General features: G+C 35.1%; 2 protein-coding genes and 1 pseudogene across 8 annotated transcripts in view; 1 reads left to right on the plus strand and 2 right to left on the minus strand.

Annotated features, from left to right (window-relative positions):
* Positions 1–401: 401 nt before the first annotated feature.
* The window catches only part of LOC126753847 (early boundary activity protein 2), a 30,576-nt gene continuing 9,501 nt past the window's right edge, over positions 402–21,476 (plus strand). For 2 of the 7 annotated variants that reach the window (XM_050465575.1, XM_050465572.1), the window contains exon 1: positions 405–466. The gene's annotated coding sequence lies outside the window, so the exon portion shown is untranslated. Of the gene's footprint in view, positions 467–6,834; positions 7,393–7,515; positions 7,663–16,758; positions 16,798–18,209; positions 18,257–18,315; positions 18,666–18,743; positions 19,470–19,534; positions 19,676–19,734; positions 20,521–21,476 lie in introns of those variants that run through there. The other 5 variants (XR_007666215.1, XR_007666216.1, XM_050465573.1 and 2 more) reach the window with 5 other exon arrangements.
* Positions 463–21,061, minus strand: LOC126753836 (uncharacterized). Its single transcript, XM_050465558.1, has 3 exons — positions 20,884–21,061; positions 20,522–20,727; positions 463–2,351 (listed from the first exon to the last, which is right to left on the minus strand). Exons 1-3 carry the CDS (start codon positions 20,967–20,969, stop codon positions 547–549), a joined length of 2,097 nt encoding a protein of 698 aa, XP_050321515.1. The 5' UTR covers positions 20,970–21,061; the 3' UTR covers positions 463–546.
* LOC126753853 (uncharacterized) lies at positions 4,500–6,574 on the minus strand (annotated as a pseudogene).

The following is a 21,476-nucleotide window of genomic DNA, read 5'->3' on the forward strand; positions in this document are numbered from 1 at the left end:
ATCCAGCTCTCAGCGCACTGCTATAACGACGATTCGTCAAAGATCCAAGTCTCTAACGGTGCCACCGACATTTGCGTTCTCACAATACACAAAAAAGAGGGCGACTACTCAGCACCACTGCTTCTAAATGAAGCTGTTATTGGAAAAGCTTTTGCATTGGAAACCTTTTATTGCACAAAGGCGCTCTGGGTAATAAGTACGCAGGTTTTACGAAGCTATTCCAAACTTAGGAGAATAGTTTACAGTTAACGACTGAGCCACGACGACGATCCATTTAATGGAATAGCAAGTTAATGTGTTTGTCTTAAATTTTATATGTACTATATGTCTGTGTCTTGGATCGAAAATATATAAACTATCTACGAAACGCTGCACACGTACTCAGTTAAATACAGAAATATATACACAAGTATATTACCACAATTTGCACAGGATTTTAAACGAGTAACGGAATACACATTTGCCCGTAAGTCTAACAATGCCACAATGAATAACATTATTTACATATAGTATATGTGTGTGTGCAATCAATGTGTATGTATCACATTAAGTTTTGAAGAATTCAAAGGTGTGCGCCAGAATCTTAGCCTTCTGTTGCACCGAAATGCGCGCATCCACGATGAAGAAGGTGAGAAAGCGATTGAAGACATCGGTCTCGACGGCCTCGTTGATAGCGCGTTCCGTGGCGTAGATGCAACCCAAGGGCACACCGGTGCTGGTCAACGAAATGTTTATATGGTATATATTGTTCGGTTGCAACAGCACCGACAGCAACACCTCGCAGGGTGCGTGTTGTTGCAGAATCCGCATGATTTCGCCATAGAGATTGTGTGCGATGTAAGTACAACGTGGATATTCGCTGCACTGACAGTAGGGACAAAAGCTGGGTGACTCTTTCAACGGTAGCTCGCCGGTGCCATGCCCGCAGGGCAGACCAGTACTGGCCGCCGAGCTGGCATGACTGCTAACCGGCACGCTCGAGGTGTTTTTAGGTGTTACCGGCACAGTGGATGATGGTGAACTTTGCGTTGCCTCGTCTATGAAAGGTCGCCAGCCGAACGTGGCATTGGTTTGTGAGAGTTTGTTTTCTGCATTGGAGTAGGTTTGCACCGTCTCTGCTTTCATTACTGGGCGTGGTCGTGGTGGTGGCGGTGCGGGTGGACGCGGTGTTTGTGTAACAGCTGTGCACTCGATTTTCTTTGGCGTCGCAGCTTGCTTTTGTGCTAACAACACGGCGGCTATCGCTTCCGTATGTTGGGTCTTCAGTTCGGCGAGTAAGGCTGAGAGTTCGCGTAGTTTCGCAGCGAGCGCCGTGCAACGCAACATTTCATCGGGCGGTATGATTTCTGTCTTCATGTGTCCGAGTTCGCGGCGCAGTTCATTGACTTGTAGCTCCAAATTGTATATGCGATTGCATTGCTGCGTGATAATCTCTTTGCTAATATCCGGCGCTTTTGGCGGTGGCGCCGGCGGTTGTGGTGGCCGTTCCACTTCGCTTTCATGGCAAGGAAATGGCTCCTCTTTCACTGCATAAGTCGGCTCGGTCGCTGCAGCTGGCGTTTCTATGGGTTTGTCCGTCTTTCGTATGCTGGGAAATGGAAATATGCTTAGCGGACATGGCGGCTTTTCCTTACAAGGCTCTATTTCCCTTTGATCTGCCTTTGCTGCGCCACCACAGTTAATGTCGAAATACTTTAGCGGATTCCAGCTGATCATATCCAGCATAGTTTGTTGATGTGTGCTCGCGCTGGGCGCATCACTCGTACCCACCGATTTCTCAGCGCATCTGCGTGGTGGTGTCAATGGCGGTGGTGTTACGGTCTCCTGCACTGGCGCGCTCTCCAATTCACGTTTCAATTGCGTACGTTCTTTTGAGGATTCGCGTGATCTATCTGGCGTCTTAACTCTTTCTTGCTTTTTCTCCCTTTCTTTCTGCGTTACTTTCTTCGTTTCTTCCCGTTTCTCGCCACCGGGAAATACAACTCGATATTTAGGTGTTCGTTTTGCTTTTTCGCCTGCTTCATGACAGCCATGCTGCAGTATACGATAGATGCGTCCATTTTCGCAAACAAATGATATTTGACTTGGCTTAGGCTTTGGACTTTTGGCATGCTTCTCCTGCCTTATTTGCTCTTGCCCGGGTTGTAGAAATTTATGGCGAGACTTCTCGGTTTTAATCGTTGGCGCCGTCTCTTTGGGACATTGACAATTTTCGTTATTCTTCCGTGTTTCATATGCGCCACCGCTCAGGCGAATCTGTTGGCCGGACGGCGAGAGCAAACCTCTGTCACCGTAATCATATTTCGGATCGATAGTGATGAATTTAGAATTGGTCAGTACGCGAAAGGCATCTAAAATAGAGTAGAAAAGTACACAAGTGAGCGATTTTAGTATTATTTTTATGTTTTTTATGTTGGTAAACATTTTCTAAGAAAAATTATAAAGTGTCAGCTTCAAATCCTATATTTTGAAAGTTTGACAAAGCAGAAATTAATATTAGAAAGAAATTCATGTAGAAGTAATCAAGAATCGAAGTGTGTTTCTTCAAGAAAAGCGGGCGGTTTACAGATTTATATTTTTGAATTTGCGATATAAACTCTAAGTTGTCGGCATTTTTAAAACTGAGTTGCAATTACCAAGTAATGATGTCAGAAAACTGTTACCAGATTTTATTAATTTTTGACACCAACTCACATTCGAATAAGAAAAAACGTCGACTTCGTTCGCTAACAGTTACAAAACCCTTTTACAAAAACCAAATTTTTCTAATAAGAGCTTGATTTTGATCGGTCAGTTTGTATGAAAGCTGTAAGCTCTAATGTTTCGATCTAAAAATTTTTTTCGAAAATCTCAAAGTTGTTTTGAACAAGAACGCATGTCAAAATTTATGAAGATATCTCGGCAAATGAAAAACTTGACTCCGATTGTTCAGTTCGTCTGGCAGTTAGCTCTTAAAGTTGAGGCCACCAACTTCGAATTTCCGTAGTAAATTTCAATAATTTCGACTCGTTGTTGGATCGTATATCTTTCCATGATAAAGAGACAAACTTTACTGAAGAGAAATCTCAAAAGAGCGGAAAAAGATATGGTATCGTTTGCTGTTCCCCTCAATCTACTTTTGTAGTGCCCTATTGAAAACCCCTTTATATGCAATTGCGGTCAGATATTACTTTCAAAAATATATAATATGTATGGTTTAAGGCTGTATTTCGCATTCGATATATGTATGTATATGGTTTAAGTATAAAACTATTGTAACCATTACAGAACCAGTGTTGAAATTCGTGAAGTACAAGTTATGTAAAGTTTGATTTTCATAACTTTTCTAATATCTACAAAAGTTATCTCTTCTATCAAAGAAAGCTCTCGGAATTCGGAATTCGAAATCTCTCTCTGGGGTAATTGGTCCTTGTAACCTTTTTCTGATATCCGAGTTATTTATTCTAAGCAAACAAGCTGTCGGACTACGGAATGTCGCTCTATGGGTGCCTTGTAGCTGCTTTTCGTATCTTTAAAAAGCGTTGAAGCTGCTTATCAGGCCTGACTATGATCTTTCAGAATTCATAACTAAGAATTATATACATACAAGTATATAGGATTATAGTCAGACCTGGTAAACAGTCTCAAAATTCTTTACATATGTATATACATAAAATTCGGCTAGAAGAGTGGTAATCTTTCAGTAGATTATCAGCGTTGTAGTGTTTCCTTAGAGTTGTTATTAAGTGGTTACATGGGTTTCCTCGGGTAAAAATAGTCTTTTTCAACATTTTTTTTTCTTATATTAGAATTTAGAAATGTTATATTAAAATTTTTTATTGTTACATACACTATTAACAAAGAAATTCTGAAGTTTTTGGAAAAAAATATTTCAAATTCGGCCAAAGGAAAAAGCGTACGCCCGTAGTGGTAGGATAACTCCTTACAGGATCATCTAAAGTGAAACAATACGTGTTTTAGTTAAAACCTTAACTTAGAACTTGGACGAAGTAAAAAAAAACTATATAATAAATACATAAAAACTATAACTAAAATACCATTAGTTAATCAGATAAGAAGTGATCACAGAAGAGTACTCCTAAGAGCAAAAAGTAGTACGACTTTGTCGTCCCCCTCAAAATAATCTCCTTTGGCCACAATACACTTGTGCCAACGTTTTTTTCAATCCCCGAAACAGTTGTTAAAGTCAGTTTCTGGAATAGCCTTCAATGCGCGTAGCTATTGAAAGTCTTAATTGACTCTAAACTGTTTCTGAATAGCCAGAGAATAGTCACACGGGGCTACCATAAATCAGGTAAATACGGTGCTTGTGGAACGACATTGAAAATTTCGCAAAAAACTCAAGAAGAATCAATACAGTATGCGACGAATGGGTTTTCACACGAAATTTAAAATAAAAAGTCTTACTATTTTTTGCCCACAATATAGTACTTGAGTGTTTAACTATTTTCTGTACGCTTTCTTAACCCCGAACCCAACAAATTAAGAGCAATACAATATTTTGGAACAAAAATTTTTATTCAAATTGCAATTAGATGAAATAGGTACTCAATACACCATATATGTATATATATATATAATAATATGTAATATAATATAATTTAAATAGAATGCAGGTAAATATGACACAATAATAATTTTTAAGTAGTGGTAAAGGAACACAATACATTTTTTTTAAAGGAAGCAATGAACATTATGTTCACATTATTATGTATATTTTGTTTCAATTAGTTTTCTCTGGTTTATATCTTGCAATTTTTTCAATACACTTTTCGCCTTCTTTTCGGTTTCATCGATCTGATTGCTAATTTGATCGATTGTTAACGCCTCCAATTTTACAAGTTCAGTTGCTTCTTTACAATTTATAATGTCATCATCGTGGATCTCAATGCTTTGTACACAGTCTTTCGCATATCTTTCTCCTTCCTCATACTAAAGGTATAAAAGAGCAGAGAGGAGCAAGCATTAGCAAAACAAAAAAAAAAAGAAAGTTAAGCGAGTATATTTAAGGAAGAAATTCTAATGCGAAAAAGAATAAGTCAAAGAGTTTACCTAATCATCATGAGTAACCGAATCAACGTCCATATATTTGCGTGATTATTGATACAGATACTAGCGAGTTTATGCTAAAAAGTTACGAATCCTGTTTTCAAGCGATAATGCACAAATGGTGTTAGGGGGGGGGGAGAGATTAAAATAAATAATCTTGTATATTTATGTATCAAATATTTGTAATGTCAACTATGTGGCGTTTTGAAGTTTACTTCTATCGTATTGTTTTCTCGCGCTTTCTATCTTCCTCTCTGTCTCTACCTTCCTCTCTCTCTACTTTACTCACTCCTTTCACTTCGCAAAAACTGAAGCATCATATTGTTTCCTCATTAGCGCTTTTTAAGACTTCAGCTAGTTGAGCGCGCAGTTCTTCAAAGGTTTCCCACTTCAAATTACGACATACCTTCTCTATCTCCGGATTGCGATACTCATGATCGTCATAATGCGGGTACATCGACACTATACACGAACTCATTATGGTATCCATTGCTGCTATTACGGCACTGTAGTTGTGCGATTTGTATATGATTAAAGCTTGAAATAGTGTCTTGCCAACCAGGAGATATGTTTGTAAGCCTGGAAAGGCATTATATTCCCAACCGGTGGTATCGTTATAGCGCACAATTGAATAGATGCTATCGCGCACACTGACGCTAAACTGTATTAGCAACCATGGATTGTTTTTCGGTACGGTGGTGGCGTCCACATCGAGATTAATCTGTAAACAATTGAAGATTTGAATTTAAATACTTAGCTAAAATTTGAAAGTTCAGCTTTATTTCTTTCGCTTACCGATGCGAAACTACCAGAGATTTTTTCCGTTATGTTGCTAGTCACCCAGTCAAATCATTTATTAATTCGTCGACGTTAGGGTTACGTGACAGTATCTTTGCCTGCGTCAACCGTTCGCCATCACGCACAAATATATCCATATCGCTAACGTGCGGATTCTGAGTTGATGACAAAGGCACCGTCAGTTCCTCATGTAGTATTCGGTGCACCAAACGATTGGTAGCCGCACGATATTGTACAAATATATTCGATTTGAATATTGGATATTTCTTACGATCTTCCTTCAGCCAATCGTTTAAAGCGCGTTGTACGAGCTTTACATTATCAGCAACAGCCAACATTCTGCCGGTTATTGTTGCTGTACCGATATTATAACTCAGGAGATTACCCGCATATGCATTGGTGTAATCGGGATCTATTAAGTCCATGCCATGTATTAAACGATATACGCCATATTCCGGCACATAAAGTGGATCGTTGCGCACAAGAAACCACGACAAGCGGCAAGGGCCGGCATCACGCGTTGGACTCGATTGCGCAGTTAAATACTGTTCATCGCTGGTATTTAGAATAGTACTTGGTGTTTTTGGATCCATTTTTCTTTTCGTGTGTGCGATCAGTTAGCCGCTTGAATTTAGACTAAAGTACTGCGTTCGGTTTGGTTAGTCTGTTGGTCTATTAGACTGTGTTTCTATTTGAGTTGTTTGCCAATTTCCGTTGTGTTTTCTACTGATTCCTTTTGCAGCTATTCGTTGCCTTTATACTAAACACCTATATGAGCGGTATTCCTGCGGTGGAAAGCAACAGCTGTGCTACCTGGTAGGACTTGGCCGACGTGCAACTGTGCATTAGTCTCAACCGTAAGCAAAAACAACAAAATCTTGGCGCGTTTAAGGTAGGAGATTTGAGATTTGCTGTCTCTCATCTCGTCATCGGCGCTCACAAATATGTATATTTCTATGTACATATGTATGTTTTTGAGCGCAGAAGATATATGTGTACATAGAGCATACAGCTTGGAGTGAAGTATACTTGTTTCGATTGCAAATGAACTAGGACAAAAAAGCCGTGATTTGCCAATTTTGAAAATGCTTTACAGTAGGAAGTTTCTGAGGTGCTGGCTTTTCAAGAAACAAAGGGCTCCTCGTATATAACTAATAAGTCAAAAATCTGCGAATCGATACCAGACCATCACAGACAACTTTATGTTTTATATGAAACAAGCTGCTGCCATAACTAGTTATTTTGGTAGACCATTTCACTGCAAAATTTTCAGCAAATTTTTCTTATGGCCAATTTTTCTCATTGTACTTTCAATATAAGCTTTTTTCATATGTTATACTTTCATCTAACATTCGTAATTTGTTGTTGTTGCCATTATAGTTCAATAAAAGTAGCGGTCAATCCAATTTAAAATCGTTTGCATTCTCTCCAGTTTCAATTTGTTGTCACAGCTTCGGAAAGTTGCTCATCAAAAGCACTCGCACTTAACAGTTTAAGAAAAGCAGCATCAAAATAACACTGTGTTTTTTTACAACTGCAGCACAAGTAATAATATAAAAAACACGAATATTTTGCGAAAAACAAAAACAAATATTTTTGCGAATTTCATTTCATTTGCTTTTCTCTTAATAATTTATCTTCATTTCTATGACCTATTCGTCGCTCAAGCATTAGCTAAATAGTCGGCATAAATCAACGCATTCGCTTAGCACTTTTGAAATAATATTTTCTTAAGCGCACATAAAACAAGTAATTATCGCCAACGTGTGTTTAATATTTTAGAGAATTATTTATTTTCAGTTATTGTGCTCCAGGGTAAGTAAAATTTCGATATGTTTACATTATTGCTGATATTTTTTCTGTGTAAATTAAACGACAAGGAGCTTAAATAAATATTAATGTGGATATACATACATACAGACGTATGAATAAATGTGCAATATTTATCGCCAAAATAATATAGCGAAAATAAGACGTAGCCCTAGTGCAAAGTGAGAGTTGACAAAAAAAAAAAAACACTTAGCATGAACACATGCATGCATAGCTGCTGAAGCTAGGTTTTCTTTGTTTTTTCCGGTAGCTAGTAAAATTAATCGACGTTGGGGAGAATATTGTAAAAAAGGTGTTGGTAGAAACAAAACATTAATATAAGAACTCCATTATTAATTTTAGCTTGACTCATTTTCTTTCTAAGCCAATAGAACATTATTTTCTTTCCAAGTCATTCGAACATAACCTAAAAATTGTCAGACAATTGGCAATGTCGTCATGCCTATAAGAATAGCCGCATACTTGTGTACATAGTATACCATTTGATCATAAAAATTTGGTGAAACTCTAGTTGGAATGCATAGACGATGCTTCATATACAAGACTTGCATTTTATGACTCGGGATTAGAGTACAAAAACAAATTATAATCAACGAAAGTCGCTTTAATGTTTTCCAAATATTCTCCTAAGATCGCCACCTAAAATGCAAAACAACATACCATCAAAAAAGTGTTTTATTGCTTACGATTCACTACATCATATTACATATACGTATGTTACATAAAATTTTCAGCTTCTACCGTCAGATATAACCATTTTATAACCAAAACTCAAATTTTGTTTCAATTTGAGTGGTTTCTATTATATCGTTTTTCCTTCGTCTGTAAACTGATTTTACGTTATTTTGCATTTTCGGTGACGATATACACTTTTTGCATGCATGTGAACCAATTGGCGAAGAACTTTTGGCCCTCTGATTGAGGTATCTCCAAAACATGCGATGTGAACACATCAACCGCCTCTTAGGGTGTCGAAAAACGTTGCGCTTTTAGTTTATCTTTGAGTTTGAGTGCTCAAAAATTCTATTGCTACTGTCAATATATGAGAGTTTGCACTGTCATGGGGAAATGTAATTCGTCATCGGCGTTTGGTTTTCCTGATTTCTTGAAAGATAATTGGCCAACAAATGGTTGTGTACCACGCAGAATTTACTGTTCTGCGTGTTCTAGTGGTATGATTGCCACATGTCCAGTTTTTCCAAAAAAAAAAAAAAAATTCAACGATTTGTGTGTAAGTGTTTCGTGCGCAACTTTTATTGGATTTGGCTGATCTGGAAACTGCTGCTTACTTTCAGCTCATGGCGTTATTCCACGTATCATCAATTGTTACGATGTCATAGCGTGTTCCGAAGCACTACCATAATATTTTTAACATTTCTGTGAACCAATCGAGTCAAGTCTTTTTTGATGAGATTGACAAATTGTGTGAGATCCAACGTCAACAAATTTTTCTACAATCAATTGTTCATGAAATATTGAATGTATGCTGGTATGCTCCTAGTTGTCTCAATCTCATGATAAGTCACATCCATAGTTACCGGAACAAAAACTAATTTTGGACGAACTTCACGAAATATCTATTGGAGTTATCTAAGAACTCGATTGAATTCACCATACCATCAATAAACACTAGTCCTTGGCGGAGCTTCATTTCCAAAAATTAAATTAAGTTCATCGTTGTACTCTTGATGAGCTAATCCACGTCGAATTTAATTCCAGTTTTTGGCCGAGATGAATATTATGAATTACTGTTAACAACTAAACAAACCAAATAGCGCTAGTATGTCATAATTAAGTCGTTCAAATTCCAAGATTTAAAAAACGTATACCAACATACATAAAATTCATTCTATGGAAACAAACTTTTAAATATGGAAACATTAATAACAAAATTTTCTTTTCGGTGGTTAACCATGTATATAGCGCTGATACGAAAGCTACCTTGTGAAAAGTTAATAATTTTTGAAATTTAATAGCACACAAAACTCTCGATAAGTTTTACGGAATTTATACAAAATCGAAAGCTAAAAATGAAATACCAAAAGATCACCTACATACATATATGAGGTAGTTGAAGTTGTTGATCCGGTATTAAGGTAAAATTTAGTTGAACTGTTAAAATAGTATAATCTTTGTTGAAAGTTATAGTGCACTTCTGATGTTCTGCTGAGGTAGTCATTTTCGAAGTTTATTTTATCTAAAACTAGGCAGTTCCAAAAATTTATATTTTTCGCAGAAATAGTATTTATACTGCCTAAAACCCATCATTGTTATGTGTAATTAGAGATTTTAATATTTGTTATGTAAAAACATAATATCAATGTTAATCCACACTTCATCGAGTGTGAAATAGAGATTTTAATATCGGATGCAATAAAGGAGCGCGCATATACTCGGGCTTATGTCTATTAGCCTTATATAATACTTTAAATGAGCAAAACCTTGTTGAAGTGTTCGTTCTTGTTTTCTTATCAGAATTCGCTTTACGCTATTGCAACTTCGACTTTTTAGCAGCTAGAGTTTGAAAAATATTGCTGTTTCAACAAAGCATATATACACTCCGATCAGATTCACATTCGTATTAGACTAAACTGTTCAACAGTGCCTTTGTTGCGTTTAAACCTAAATGAATAGTTTATTATTAGTTATTATTATATCAGTTTAGTTTTGAAAAATTAGGATTCCTAGCAGTAAAAAGAGAGGCAAATATCAGCCTTTGTTAAATGTCTTTTTTTATTTCTTCTTCATAATTTTCTAGTTAACAATACACATTTCGAATCAGCAGTAATCTGCCATAATGAAACGATCCCATCAATCAAAAGGTAGCAACTTTATTCCATCACTTTTAGATGCTAGTGAAGCAGCTTTCCCCGTTTCTAACCATAATTGTCTAAATTAAACGAAAACGTTTCTTAATGATTGCGAATATAATCTAACTTGAAAATCTTATTTACACTTAAAAGAGTTTCTATAGTTTTCTAGCATTTTGCTAACAATTGTTTCATTATTTGGTGTTTGATAGTTACCTAGGAAAAATTCGACGAACAAAACTAAATTTTTCCAAGCTAACAATTTCGGAATAGTTATAACTTTGTAGAAATCAATATCTTTAACGAGTGTGTGTTTAAGGAGGCATTCTGGTTTAGAAATTCGAAAAAATCGATTTTTTGCATATTTTTATATATAACCCTTCAAGAAAATATTCTCAAGAGGATTTTTCGAAATTCAAATTATTTTCCGAGTTACAGCTCATTTTGTGACTCCGATTCCGACTGCGCGCGACTAGTTCTCAAACTTTAAACTCGTTTTTCTCATAACTACTTTTCTAGAAACGGTGTACATGATATCTCAAGTTCTACACAACCGATTCACATGAAATTGTACACAGAGCTTTCTTATACATTATAGTATCGCACTACGAAGAGCTTTCGAAAGAATTTTTTTTATTTTTAAAAAAATCCTAAAATTTTCATTTTAGGTCACGGAAAGGATTTATATCCTGCACATCAGGACAAGCCATTGTTTCATCAGTCTCTACTTCGCCGACCTGCAGTTTTTTTAAACTTAATTTTTTTCTTATATTATTTATGTTTTGTATTCTTAGAATATCAATAAAAAGCATGTAAAAAATGGATAGTCAAAATAATTTTTGATTTTTTTTTTATCGCGTCAAAAAAAATACCTAAAATTCGGACTTCTAAACCAGAATACCCTCTTAAGTACCAACAATATAAGTTCTAACTAAATTCGAAAACACATGGTATTATCATTTCTAACTTGATCACGTATTAAATGCCTCAGTTCATTTTGAGAAAACAACGTTGCTTTTGATTTTTTACCACTTTTTCACATCCATTACTAGATTGTATCGTTATCTCGGTGTTTGGCTACATCATTGTTTCTGAGCAGTCCATGCAAATTACTTTTGAAACGAATGCGAAATTGAGTAAGACTGCGCATTTCATAGCCTGTAATTCTAGACATCTCCATGTTTGATTTTTTAGTATAAAATTAAAACTTTGCGCATATTTTTGGTAAGGAGCCTGATAAAAAGTGTCACGTGACATTTACTACATGCGCGAAAAAGGCACAAAAAACCCTAGGGCATGATTAAACTAAATTTTTGTTACTTTTATTACTAACAAGCCGATTTTATCAAAATATTAGATATGCAATTATCGCAAAAACAAGAGCTTATACAAGATTTTTTTGAATATGGTCGTAATCTGAACACTTGAAAACAACAAATTTGATCAGATAATCTGGACAACAAAAAAAATGTTATTGTAGATTTCTGTTATTAATCGACCTATGCCAACATAACGCATAAACTCTTATCAGTAGCTATCGCTTGAATTTTATGCACTCTACATTGCCGTTAGATACTGCTGTAAGTATACTTAATTGGATAGCAACCCTGTGCTTAGATTTTTGAGAAGCACTATTTAAAGTACTTTGTTGTTCAGATTTGTGCAAAAAATCTTACAATGGAAAGAATTGGAAAACAGATACTCTCATTGAAATATATATAAATATATGTATATCGGTTTGTTTGGAAGATTTGAATTAATTTGTACGTTCGTCGTTGAATTACCATTATAGATTGTTGTGCTTTAAATGCATTATTACTGTAAAAAAAATTTAAACTTTTATTTACTGACTCTGAAGTTACAAGATAACAGCTCTCAGCCACAATTAATGGCATTAGTTTTCACATATTCTTGGATCAAGAGCCACTGTCAAAGCTAATTTTTGCAAACAAAATAATATTATTTGCAAAATACACTTTCACAAAAAATTCAAGGAACAACTATATAAAAATAATAGAAAAAAATGCTGCTTCTTCAGTTGCCTGGAACTGGTGCTTAATAGTCTTTCATAATATGAATCTTGATATTCAGTTGAGAAACGGCTATTGTAATTGCGTTGGGAACGATAATAATTGCTCCAAATTAACAAATAAGTTTTAGCTTGTTATTGTTAAGGTTACAATAAATGATATATGATTATAAAATCTTTCCATATAAACATGCAAACGAGCAAATTTGCCATTTTTTGGGTGATATGATGTTTTGCATTTTAGGTGATATGATGCTTTGCATTTTAGGTGATCATATGTACGTATGTATGTATATCTAACATTTACAAAAGTATATATAATTTTAGTACATATTTTACTTAATGTTAGTTTAGTTATTTTAGTACACACTCTTTCCTGGAAATTTTGCTAATCTTAGGTAAAAGGTGTTTTCAACCTTCAACAGTGAAAATATCTATCTTAACTGATTGTTTTTTCCCCCACCGGTTTCCCCTTCAGTAAGGAATAACCGCGCCATTTCGTATTGTATTATAACAACGTGAGCTAATCTTTACCATATAGTACTATTATTGTAGTGTTTTCAGGAAGTTGTCCTGTGAAAAATTCTTTATATCCGGCCGGAACTGCAGCAAAGGAAAAGGTTTACAGTTTCATTAGAGGCTAGTAACGGTTTTATTTCAACTAAGCAAATACCTTTGGCGACGCCAGACGTGTCGGCAAACATTGCATATGACAATGCGGACAAATATATTTACGTACATTTGAATCCGAAGGTACATGTATGTAGGTATGTCCGTAAACACCTACACCTTTCGCCGTTTTCGGCTGCAGTTGAACGCGCTGCAATCTAAAAATATTTCAATACCGCGATTTAACCTGCGCTTTTGTTATCGAAATTCAGTAAACAAGGTGAAAACCAAAGACAATTGATTATTTTCACGGCGGCAACTCGCGGCATTCGACCGACATAAAACCGACCCGCCCGCTAATGAAATATTTTGCTGAATTCAAGGACACGTGGAGCCATGTTCGTACGTTGCTGTTTGTCATTTACATATGCACACACAGACAAGAAAATATGATGCTGTATTTATACCTGTCCCAAAACTGTATACGTATGTGTGATGAGTAAAATATTTCGTGTCGTTTTAGGACTACGTTATATGGATAGCATTTATGTATATTGCAAGTATTATTTGAAAATGATGATTTTATAAATAAAATTTAGTGATTTTAGACTAATCAAAAACAATTTATTAATAAGGGGGTTCACATAGTCTCAGAAAGTTATAATTTATAACGAACGAAAACATAGCATTGAGAATTGTAAATTGTGTAAGCTCATTTTTGTATCTAATCCAACAAAACTTTTTTAAACAAGTTTAAAAATTTGAGATATTTTGACTTTATGGTGCTTTATGAAATGTTGTGAGTACCCTAAATATACTTGTATGATCCCTTTAACTATAATAGTAACGAGTTGGAAATGCAAATATTTTTCTTTTTCAATTTTTGAGCCAGCCTAGTGTTCATACATATTGCCTAGTAACAAGTAACCTTAGTAGTTTAAAGCATTTAAGTCTAAGTTGAAACTATATATAAAAAGTAAATTTGCTACAAAATACGGCTTATCGGAGACAACGGCAAAGATAGGGTCAAAGATACCAATTTTCACCAATTTTAAAACTTTTGAGCATATCAAAAAATCCATTAGGAGTTCTTTACTTTTTAAAGAAAAGACACAGAAACTTCAAAAGAAATGTTGAGTCCAATTTTCGAACTGGTGAATGACACGCCTGGTGTTCTGCTCCAAGATCTGAATTGAAGTGGGATTGTCCGCATAAACTTTAAACAATAAATATCCCTATATGAAAAAGTCTAACGATGTGATATCACACGATCTTGGTGGCCAATCAACAGGTCCAAAACGTGAAATTATCTGTTCACACCGAAGTGTTCCTCAATAAATCCATTGATTAATGCGATGTGTGGGCAGTGGAGGCTTCTTGTTGAAACTCAATGTCGCCAAGATCACGAGCTTTAATTTAAAGCATCAAACAGTCGGTTATCATCGTGCGATAATGGTCGGCCAATGGCGTTTGCGTTCTTACCGACATCATTTTTGAAGAAATATGGACCGCTGGATCGACCGGCCTACAAACCACGCCAAACCGTTGTTTTTTTATGTGAAATGGCAGCTTTGAATCTCTTTAGGTTGCTCTTTGTCCCAAATCCGTCAAGTTTGCTTGTTTATATATCGATTGAGCCAGAAATGGGCCTCATCGGTGGACACAATTTGGCTCGAATTTGCATGCATTGAAAAAAATAAAAAGGAAGGCCTTTAGTTTATGAGGAGTCACTCAAAAATTTTGCACACGTCCTTTTCTTCTCAAGGCGATGCACGGCTTATAGCATATAGCTGCCACACAATCTGAACAACGATTGGAATAAAGTGCTTCTATGGGAACCTTTCCCATTTTGGGAAATATGTATATATCTTCAAGAAATTCCGAAATTAACTTTTGTGAAAAACAATAAATAGAAATCGCTATTTTTTTTTAATTTTAATAAAACTTGATTGCTCTAAAATCGCTGGCTCGAAGCCAGTTTTAGACCCTTAGTGGCTTAGGTAAAGTTGTTCAGAATGATCCTTAGAACATTTCCGGTATATGCGATTTTTCTTTTTTTCAGCTCCCTGTAAGTCAACGCGCTTTAAAAAATATGTCCTCCAGGTTGCCTTTTAGTCGGAAGTGATTTTTTGAATCACAAAAGCTGCCAACAGATGGCTATGTATGGTAGGTCAAAATTTCTGCCGCGGTTACATTTCCAACTTGAAAACCCCTGATTAGCCTACATTGCCAATCCGGTCAAAAAGTGCTGCCATGAAAGTTAGATAGCTGATTTTCTTATTGCTTTGACTATATAGATTTGAATTAGACAGAGTGGAAACCGATTGAAATTATATAGCTTGACTTAGTTTAAAAATTACAAACTATATTCGAGTCATCAAGCGTTGGAGCGTAGTGAATCGGACAATCCATATCTGTTATTCAAAACTCGAACTGGCAGCATCTGGTATACAACCTTGGTATCATATAATTTTTTTAACCATGTAAAGTTTTTGGGACTTAAAAACCCCGACTTTTTTGTCTTATTTTATTTAATAATATCTCTAGAATATTGATCTCAATGTTCAAGTTGATCCGAGTGGTGGTTTCGGAGATACAACCTTAAAATTTGACTATATGTCCCTTATAACTTTGAACGGTTTTTTTCTCGAAATTGTGTTTTCAAAGTCTATTGTGAAGATTTCTCGCAAACTATTCAAACGATCTTATTATATATCTTAAAATTGTATACTGGTCTTCGAGATATAATTCATAAGATCTCGAACGATGGATTTTTTTTCAATTACAACTACTTAAAACAAAAACGTCGAGAAATTTTCACTAAAACTTGCCTTTTTTAAAACTTCTTTCAAAAATACAATTTTTATCGTTTTTTTCCTCCGTCTATAGCTAGTTTATGGTCTAGTTTAAAACACATATATTTTTCCTTTTTACTTCGAAGTGTAAGAAGTTTCGCTATCAATAGAGAGCTAACTTTTTTGCTAAGGCCTGCAGGCAATGACGACGGAAAGGGTACGTTTTGAATATTTTCCTCTGAAATTTTCAGAAAATCTTTGTAAGATATGTAACTTGTAATAATGAAAAGATTGAGTAAAATATTTGATTTTTATTATAAAAAATTATTGAAAATAGGCCGATTTTTGCTAGAGCAAACACGTGTAACCCCTAAATGAGGTATCCACGTACTCTCTTGTAACACATTAATGAGTTATCCGCGTACTCTCCTGTATCAATCAATTCGATAACTTTGTTGTTGTTTATACTTTTAATTTTTTTCAAAAGAGAGCAAAAAATGTGTGAGAAGAGAATTGGTAAAGCAGAATAGTAAGTCGAAGACAAATTATTGGTTTCATTATTGATTTTTTGTTGCTTTTCGATATCATGGAAACTAATTTTAGCAGTTTTGCTAACAGAAACCAATCAAGAGACTCAGATATCCGACAAATTTCAAACATTACCTTTTCATTTATTACGATTTGGTATTAAAACCACTTCGAAGTTAAGGAAAATATCGAGATATTATAAAAAGGATTTGTGTTTAAGCATAATTCTTTATAACTTGGCTTCAGAAATATATCGCTTATATATCTGAACAATTTAAGTGCTAATATATGTTTTTCTGTGTTTCACCAGGCTGGCTATTTTCAAGGCGTGTTCGATTGTGTGAAATTGGTAAGTGCTGTTTAGAAGATTCTTAGTTATTTACACTGTAAACGCACAGATTTAAAACCAAAAAAAAAGCAAGTAAGGAAGAAAGTTGGATATAACCGAACAATTGAAATTCTAGCCACTTGCAAGGATCTAGACGGATATATACTTTCAGGTGTTGGCAAAACTTTATGGTATATTAAACTAGGAGATGTTTGCGTTGATTTTAGCCAAGAATATATGTATACTGTTATGAAAAAGAGATGCTTTCTGAATTTCATTAAGTTTTCTGACAGATTGACCTTAAGATGCGTTAGAAAATTAACCGAAAGTTCGAAAATATATATATTAGGTAATGTATTGGCTCGTTTTTATCCATTTTGGCATTCCAAAAAATTTTTGACCTGGTTTTATATCAAAACTCACAGATAGATCGATATGTTCGATAGAAATCAGCCATTTGGGGTTCACAATATTGGGTATATGTGTTATTGAAAAGTTACAGTCCGATTTCGACGATTTTTCAACATTACCTTGAAGGCACTATTTGTGCTAAGTTTTATTATGATAAATTCTTTGCTGCTTGTTTTGTATACTGTAAAGTCAGAGAATCAGATGAAATTTAAAATTTTGTTATATGGAAAGTAGACGTGATTGTCAACCGATTTCATTTTACCATTTCCATTTTCACCACAAATCATAGGAAGTTGGGACAATCTCCCCACGAAACTTGATTGAAGTTGGTCAAGTAGTTCTTAAAGTATAATATTTTCCTTAAAGATGGGCGGTGCAACGTCCCTTGCCCTAATTCTACACCCGAACCTAAAAAGATCTTTTTTCCGAACGTACTCGAATTCGATAATTATTGGCCCGTTTTGGTATGAATTTGACCCTCGCCTCTCTTCAAAGTGTACACACATTGTTACGCCTTAAACATCCTTCATAATTGCCAACAGGTGTGGTACCAACATTATTAATATATTTTGTATCATAGCTGGGAAAATATCATCTATACCAGTGGATTTAAACGGTTCGAAGCCGTTGAGTGCCCAAAGTATTTTAACCTTCGATATGATACTCTACGTTATTTTCTACAGATTCGAAATTATGCATATTGACTAGGTTTTCCAGTGATTCCTCACTGTTTTCAGTCCACTCTTCACCGAGTGATAGTCTGCTTGTATAATATTTTCCTTAGCTTAGCTACCGTGGTTTAAGGAATGTAAATTTTTTACTTTCTGTTTTCGAAAATTAGAACCCACAAAAGTCAAAAGATACCCAAAATGGATTAATTCATATCGGCAGCTATCAATATTAGACATTATTATATATAGTTTTAACCTTAATTTTTTTTTTTTGGTTTTAAATTTGTGTGCTCTTTATAAGTGTATAAATAGAAATCAAATATTTTACATAATATTGTTGTTTTTTTCCAGTATCTAATGTTAATCAAACATGCACATTATTTGCGCTGCCGCGCCTGGTAATATAACTGTGAATTTTTATAGCTAATGCATGATAAAGATCATATTCTATGTTTAGGCAAAACGTGCTACGGTTATGGTATGTGGTTCGGTCTAGGAGGATGGTGGAAATAGAGAACAAGCTCAAGAATTTGCAGAACTTGATCTGTCAAGTTAAAGAGGAGTATGCTTTGATGAAAGAACCGGCAGCTAAGATGTCTAAAAGCTACAAAGTCGCTGATTACTTTAATCAACTAGTAAGGGCAGATGAAATTCGAATGGCAAGAAAAAAACCTAAAACTCCAGTTAAAGAAACCGTAACAGAAACAGAAACAGTTCAGGAACAGCCAAATACTCGAAGGGGACCGGTGCGTGGTATTGCCACAGATAACGTGCATATTTGTACCGGTGCATCGGATGACGAAACAGGTGACGAGCTGGTGAGTGCCAGCAAAATGCAGTTTTGAAACACTTTCGAAAACCTAAAAATTGCTATATCCGTTCAAGGATCCTCACTAAGGATTATGGAAAATATTAAAACATTTCGAAGGAGAAACAGGAAAAGAGACAAGTTACGCAATACTGATAAAAATGGCAAATTTTTTAAAACTGAGCAACAGAGTAACAAAATACCAAAACCAACACAATCAAAAGAAGAACCACACCACCAATTCAAACAAGATCTAGACTCGTCCGGACTAGAAATTTTGGACCTTGTAATAACGTGGGCTAAGTTAAGAGAGGAACAATTATTAGCGTCTATAGAGAGGCGTATGAATGACCTCATGAGTTTTTTCGATTCAAACCAGCTTGTAATAAACGGTGTAGAGTGGGTTACGATTGGCGCAATGAGGACGATAGTAAGAAAGAAGGCATTATGTGAAATGAGGTGGTCTGGATCTCCTGTTAATATAGTAGGAAATTTGTTGGTGGAAATTTTCGGGGTTAAAAAGCTTGAAACGCTTAATATAAGCGGCGTACACGAAGGCATTAAATATCCGCGAACGTCGAAATTAGAATATAATACCATTTCAGATATTGTTGACTTCACGCAACAAACGACATCGCTAGAGGTTGATGACATCCGCAGAGCCATTGAAGATAAATGTGCGGAACTTTCTAGGGCAAAACTTGAAAGAGACCATCAAAGGAGGGAGCTCAGAAAACAACTAAATAAATGTTTAAAGGAGAGGAAACTTAAAAAGAAATATGGAAGAAGATAAATGTGAATGGGTAAAGTAAACATAGATGATATATGTATGTATATATATATGATATAAGAACAACTTTTCATGCAGCTACACACGCCACCAGAAAAATATATGCATAAGGTGGGAAGCCAGCGCAAGCCACTGCCAGTGATGGCAGCAATAAGTGTCTGCTTTTGAAAATAGGAAAATAATGCGCTGACTTGACGTCTGACTTGTCGCTGAATTTAAGTAGCTATCAGCTTTGTAGATGTGTGTAGCTTATACTAAATGCCTTTCAAATTTTGCAGCTCACTTAGGACTAGTGGTCTAAGCAGTCTAAATTTATGCGACTGCTCTAACAGTTAATGCTGCCTCGCATAGTTGAGTTTGGTTTATTATGAAAATTATAGTATGCTTATATGAGCCACCGAGTTCCGTAACGCGCCCGGTCAAAAAAGGGGAAAATATTTCTGAGTTGTAGACGTGTTAGTGCATGGTGTACTAAGGGGTATTTATGATAAGCATATATCCACAGAATGACTTGCGGCCCATAAGCTCTGATCTTTGACCTCTTTCTAGTCTAAAAAGTTTGCGACGCTCTAGCATAGTTTTAGACGTTAATCAGACTTTTAGTAGCGGTTCTAAAATAAGTCTCTGTTATATAAAACATCTGAAGTTATATGTATGTATTTTAAGGTATTTTATTTTTTTATTATTTTAAGGTATATTCGGAAGAATTGTGGTGATCTATATTGTATGTTTTGAGTTTCCAAACTTAAGTTTCAACCAAAAATTTTTTAGTTACCAAAGACTGTGCAGAATTAGGAGGCGTTTTGTAGAGACCGTTCGTTTTATTGTAAAACTTGTTCTCTTTTCCGTTAAGTTACGTTTGTATGTCTACTTATGTGCATAGTATATATTATTTTGTGTTTAAGTTTATATAGCTCTGGATAGATTTTTTGATTGTCTTCTTATACTATAAGTAAATTATGCTATGTCATATATTTTCACATGCCAAATATTAAATATATCTATATGTAATAATTTGACTAGTTTGGACGAATAAAAGATGGTTTACTTTTATATGCAACTTACTCAATAGTGTTTTGCCTTTTAAAGCTTCGGTATTACTGCGTACTTGAATTTGCTCAGCGGTTGTGGTTTTGCGCGGTATTTTCATATTACAGGTGCAGCCACTGGCTTCCGCTTCCAAATTTAGATAAGGATCGGCGTTGGGCGTTTTAACGACCGGCTTTAATGTGACTATGAATTTGGTGGGCTTCTTCACAGGACAATAGCAGCTGAGAAGAGATAAAGAGAGAGAAAGAGTCAAAAAGATCGAGAGAAAAGAATCATGCTTAGTTTGTAAACAGTTTTTCCAAAAGCTAAAATTGTAAGCTGCGATAAGTGAGAGTAATTATCTGCTATACGAGTATTGTTCGGCATTCGCCACTCACTTCTCGCCGCTGGCATACATGAGCGCACGCATCGCTATGGCTCGTGTCAGCTTCCTTTGTTGTTGCTCATCGTAAATGATGTTCATTGTTTATTGATTTTCAAATTTTATAAGAGAAAAAGTGTCTCTTTCGTGTAATTTGTAAATTTTTATTGCTGTAGATCAGCTTCCAAAATAACATTGCGAATTTAAAACCATAACATTTAACACAAATTTAATTTAGTTAAAATTTTTTGCTAAAAAATTAATCGAAAACTCTTTATTGACTATTTGGCACACTTTCAATTTACGAAAATTTATGTTTGTTATCAATTTTTTGTTTATGTAAAGAACACACAAAAACGATTTAGGCAAAATATTTTTATCAACTGTCTTTGGAACATTTATAAGTGACTGAAATCTGAGTGCGTAAACAAAAATAGAAAATGGGATATTTTTTTGAAAATTTTGTATAATGAACCAGATGCTAGAAAAACAATTTTTTTTTTTTAATTTTCGAAGTTATATTTTTGCTAATATGAATAATTTTTGATTTTAAATTGAACATAAAATTGTATTATGAGCTTTTCACAACTTTTTTTGAAAACAAAATTA

Source organism: Bactrocera neohumeralis, chromosome 3 (assembly GCF_024586455.1).
Source record: "Bactrocera neohumeralis isolate Rockhampton chromosome 3, APGP_CSIRO_Bneo_wtdbg2-racon-allhic-juicebox.fasta_v2, whole genome shotgun sequence".
In the NCBI taxonomy this organism is placed as follows: Eukaryota; Metazoa; Arthropoda; class Insecta; order Diptera; family Tephritidae; genus Bactrocera; species Bactrocera neohumeralis.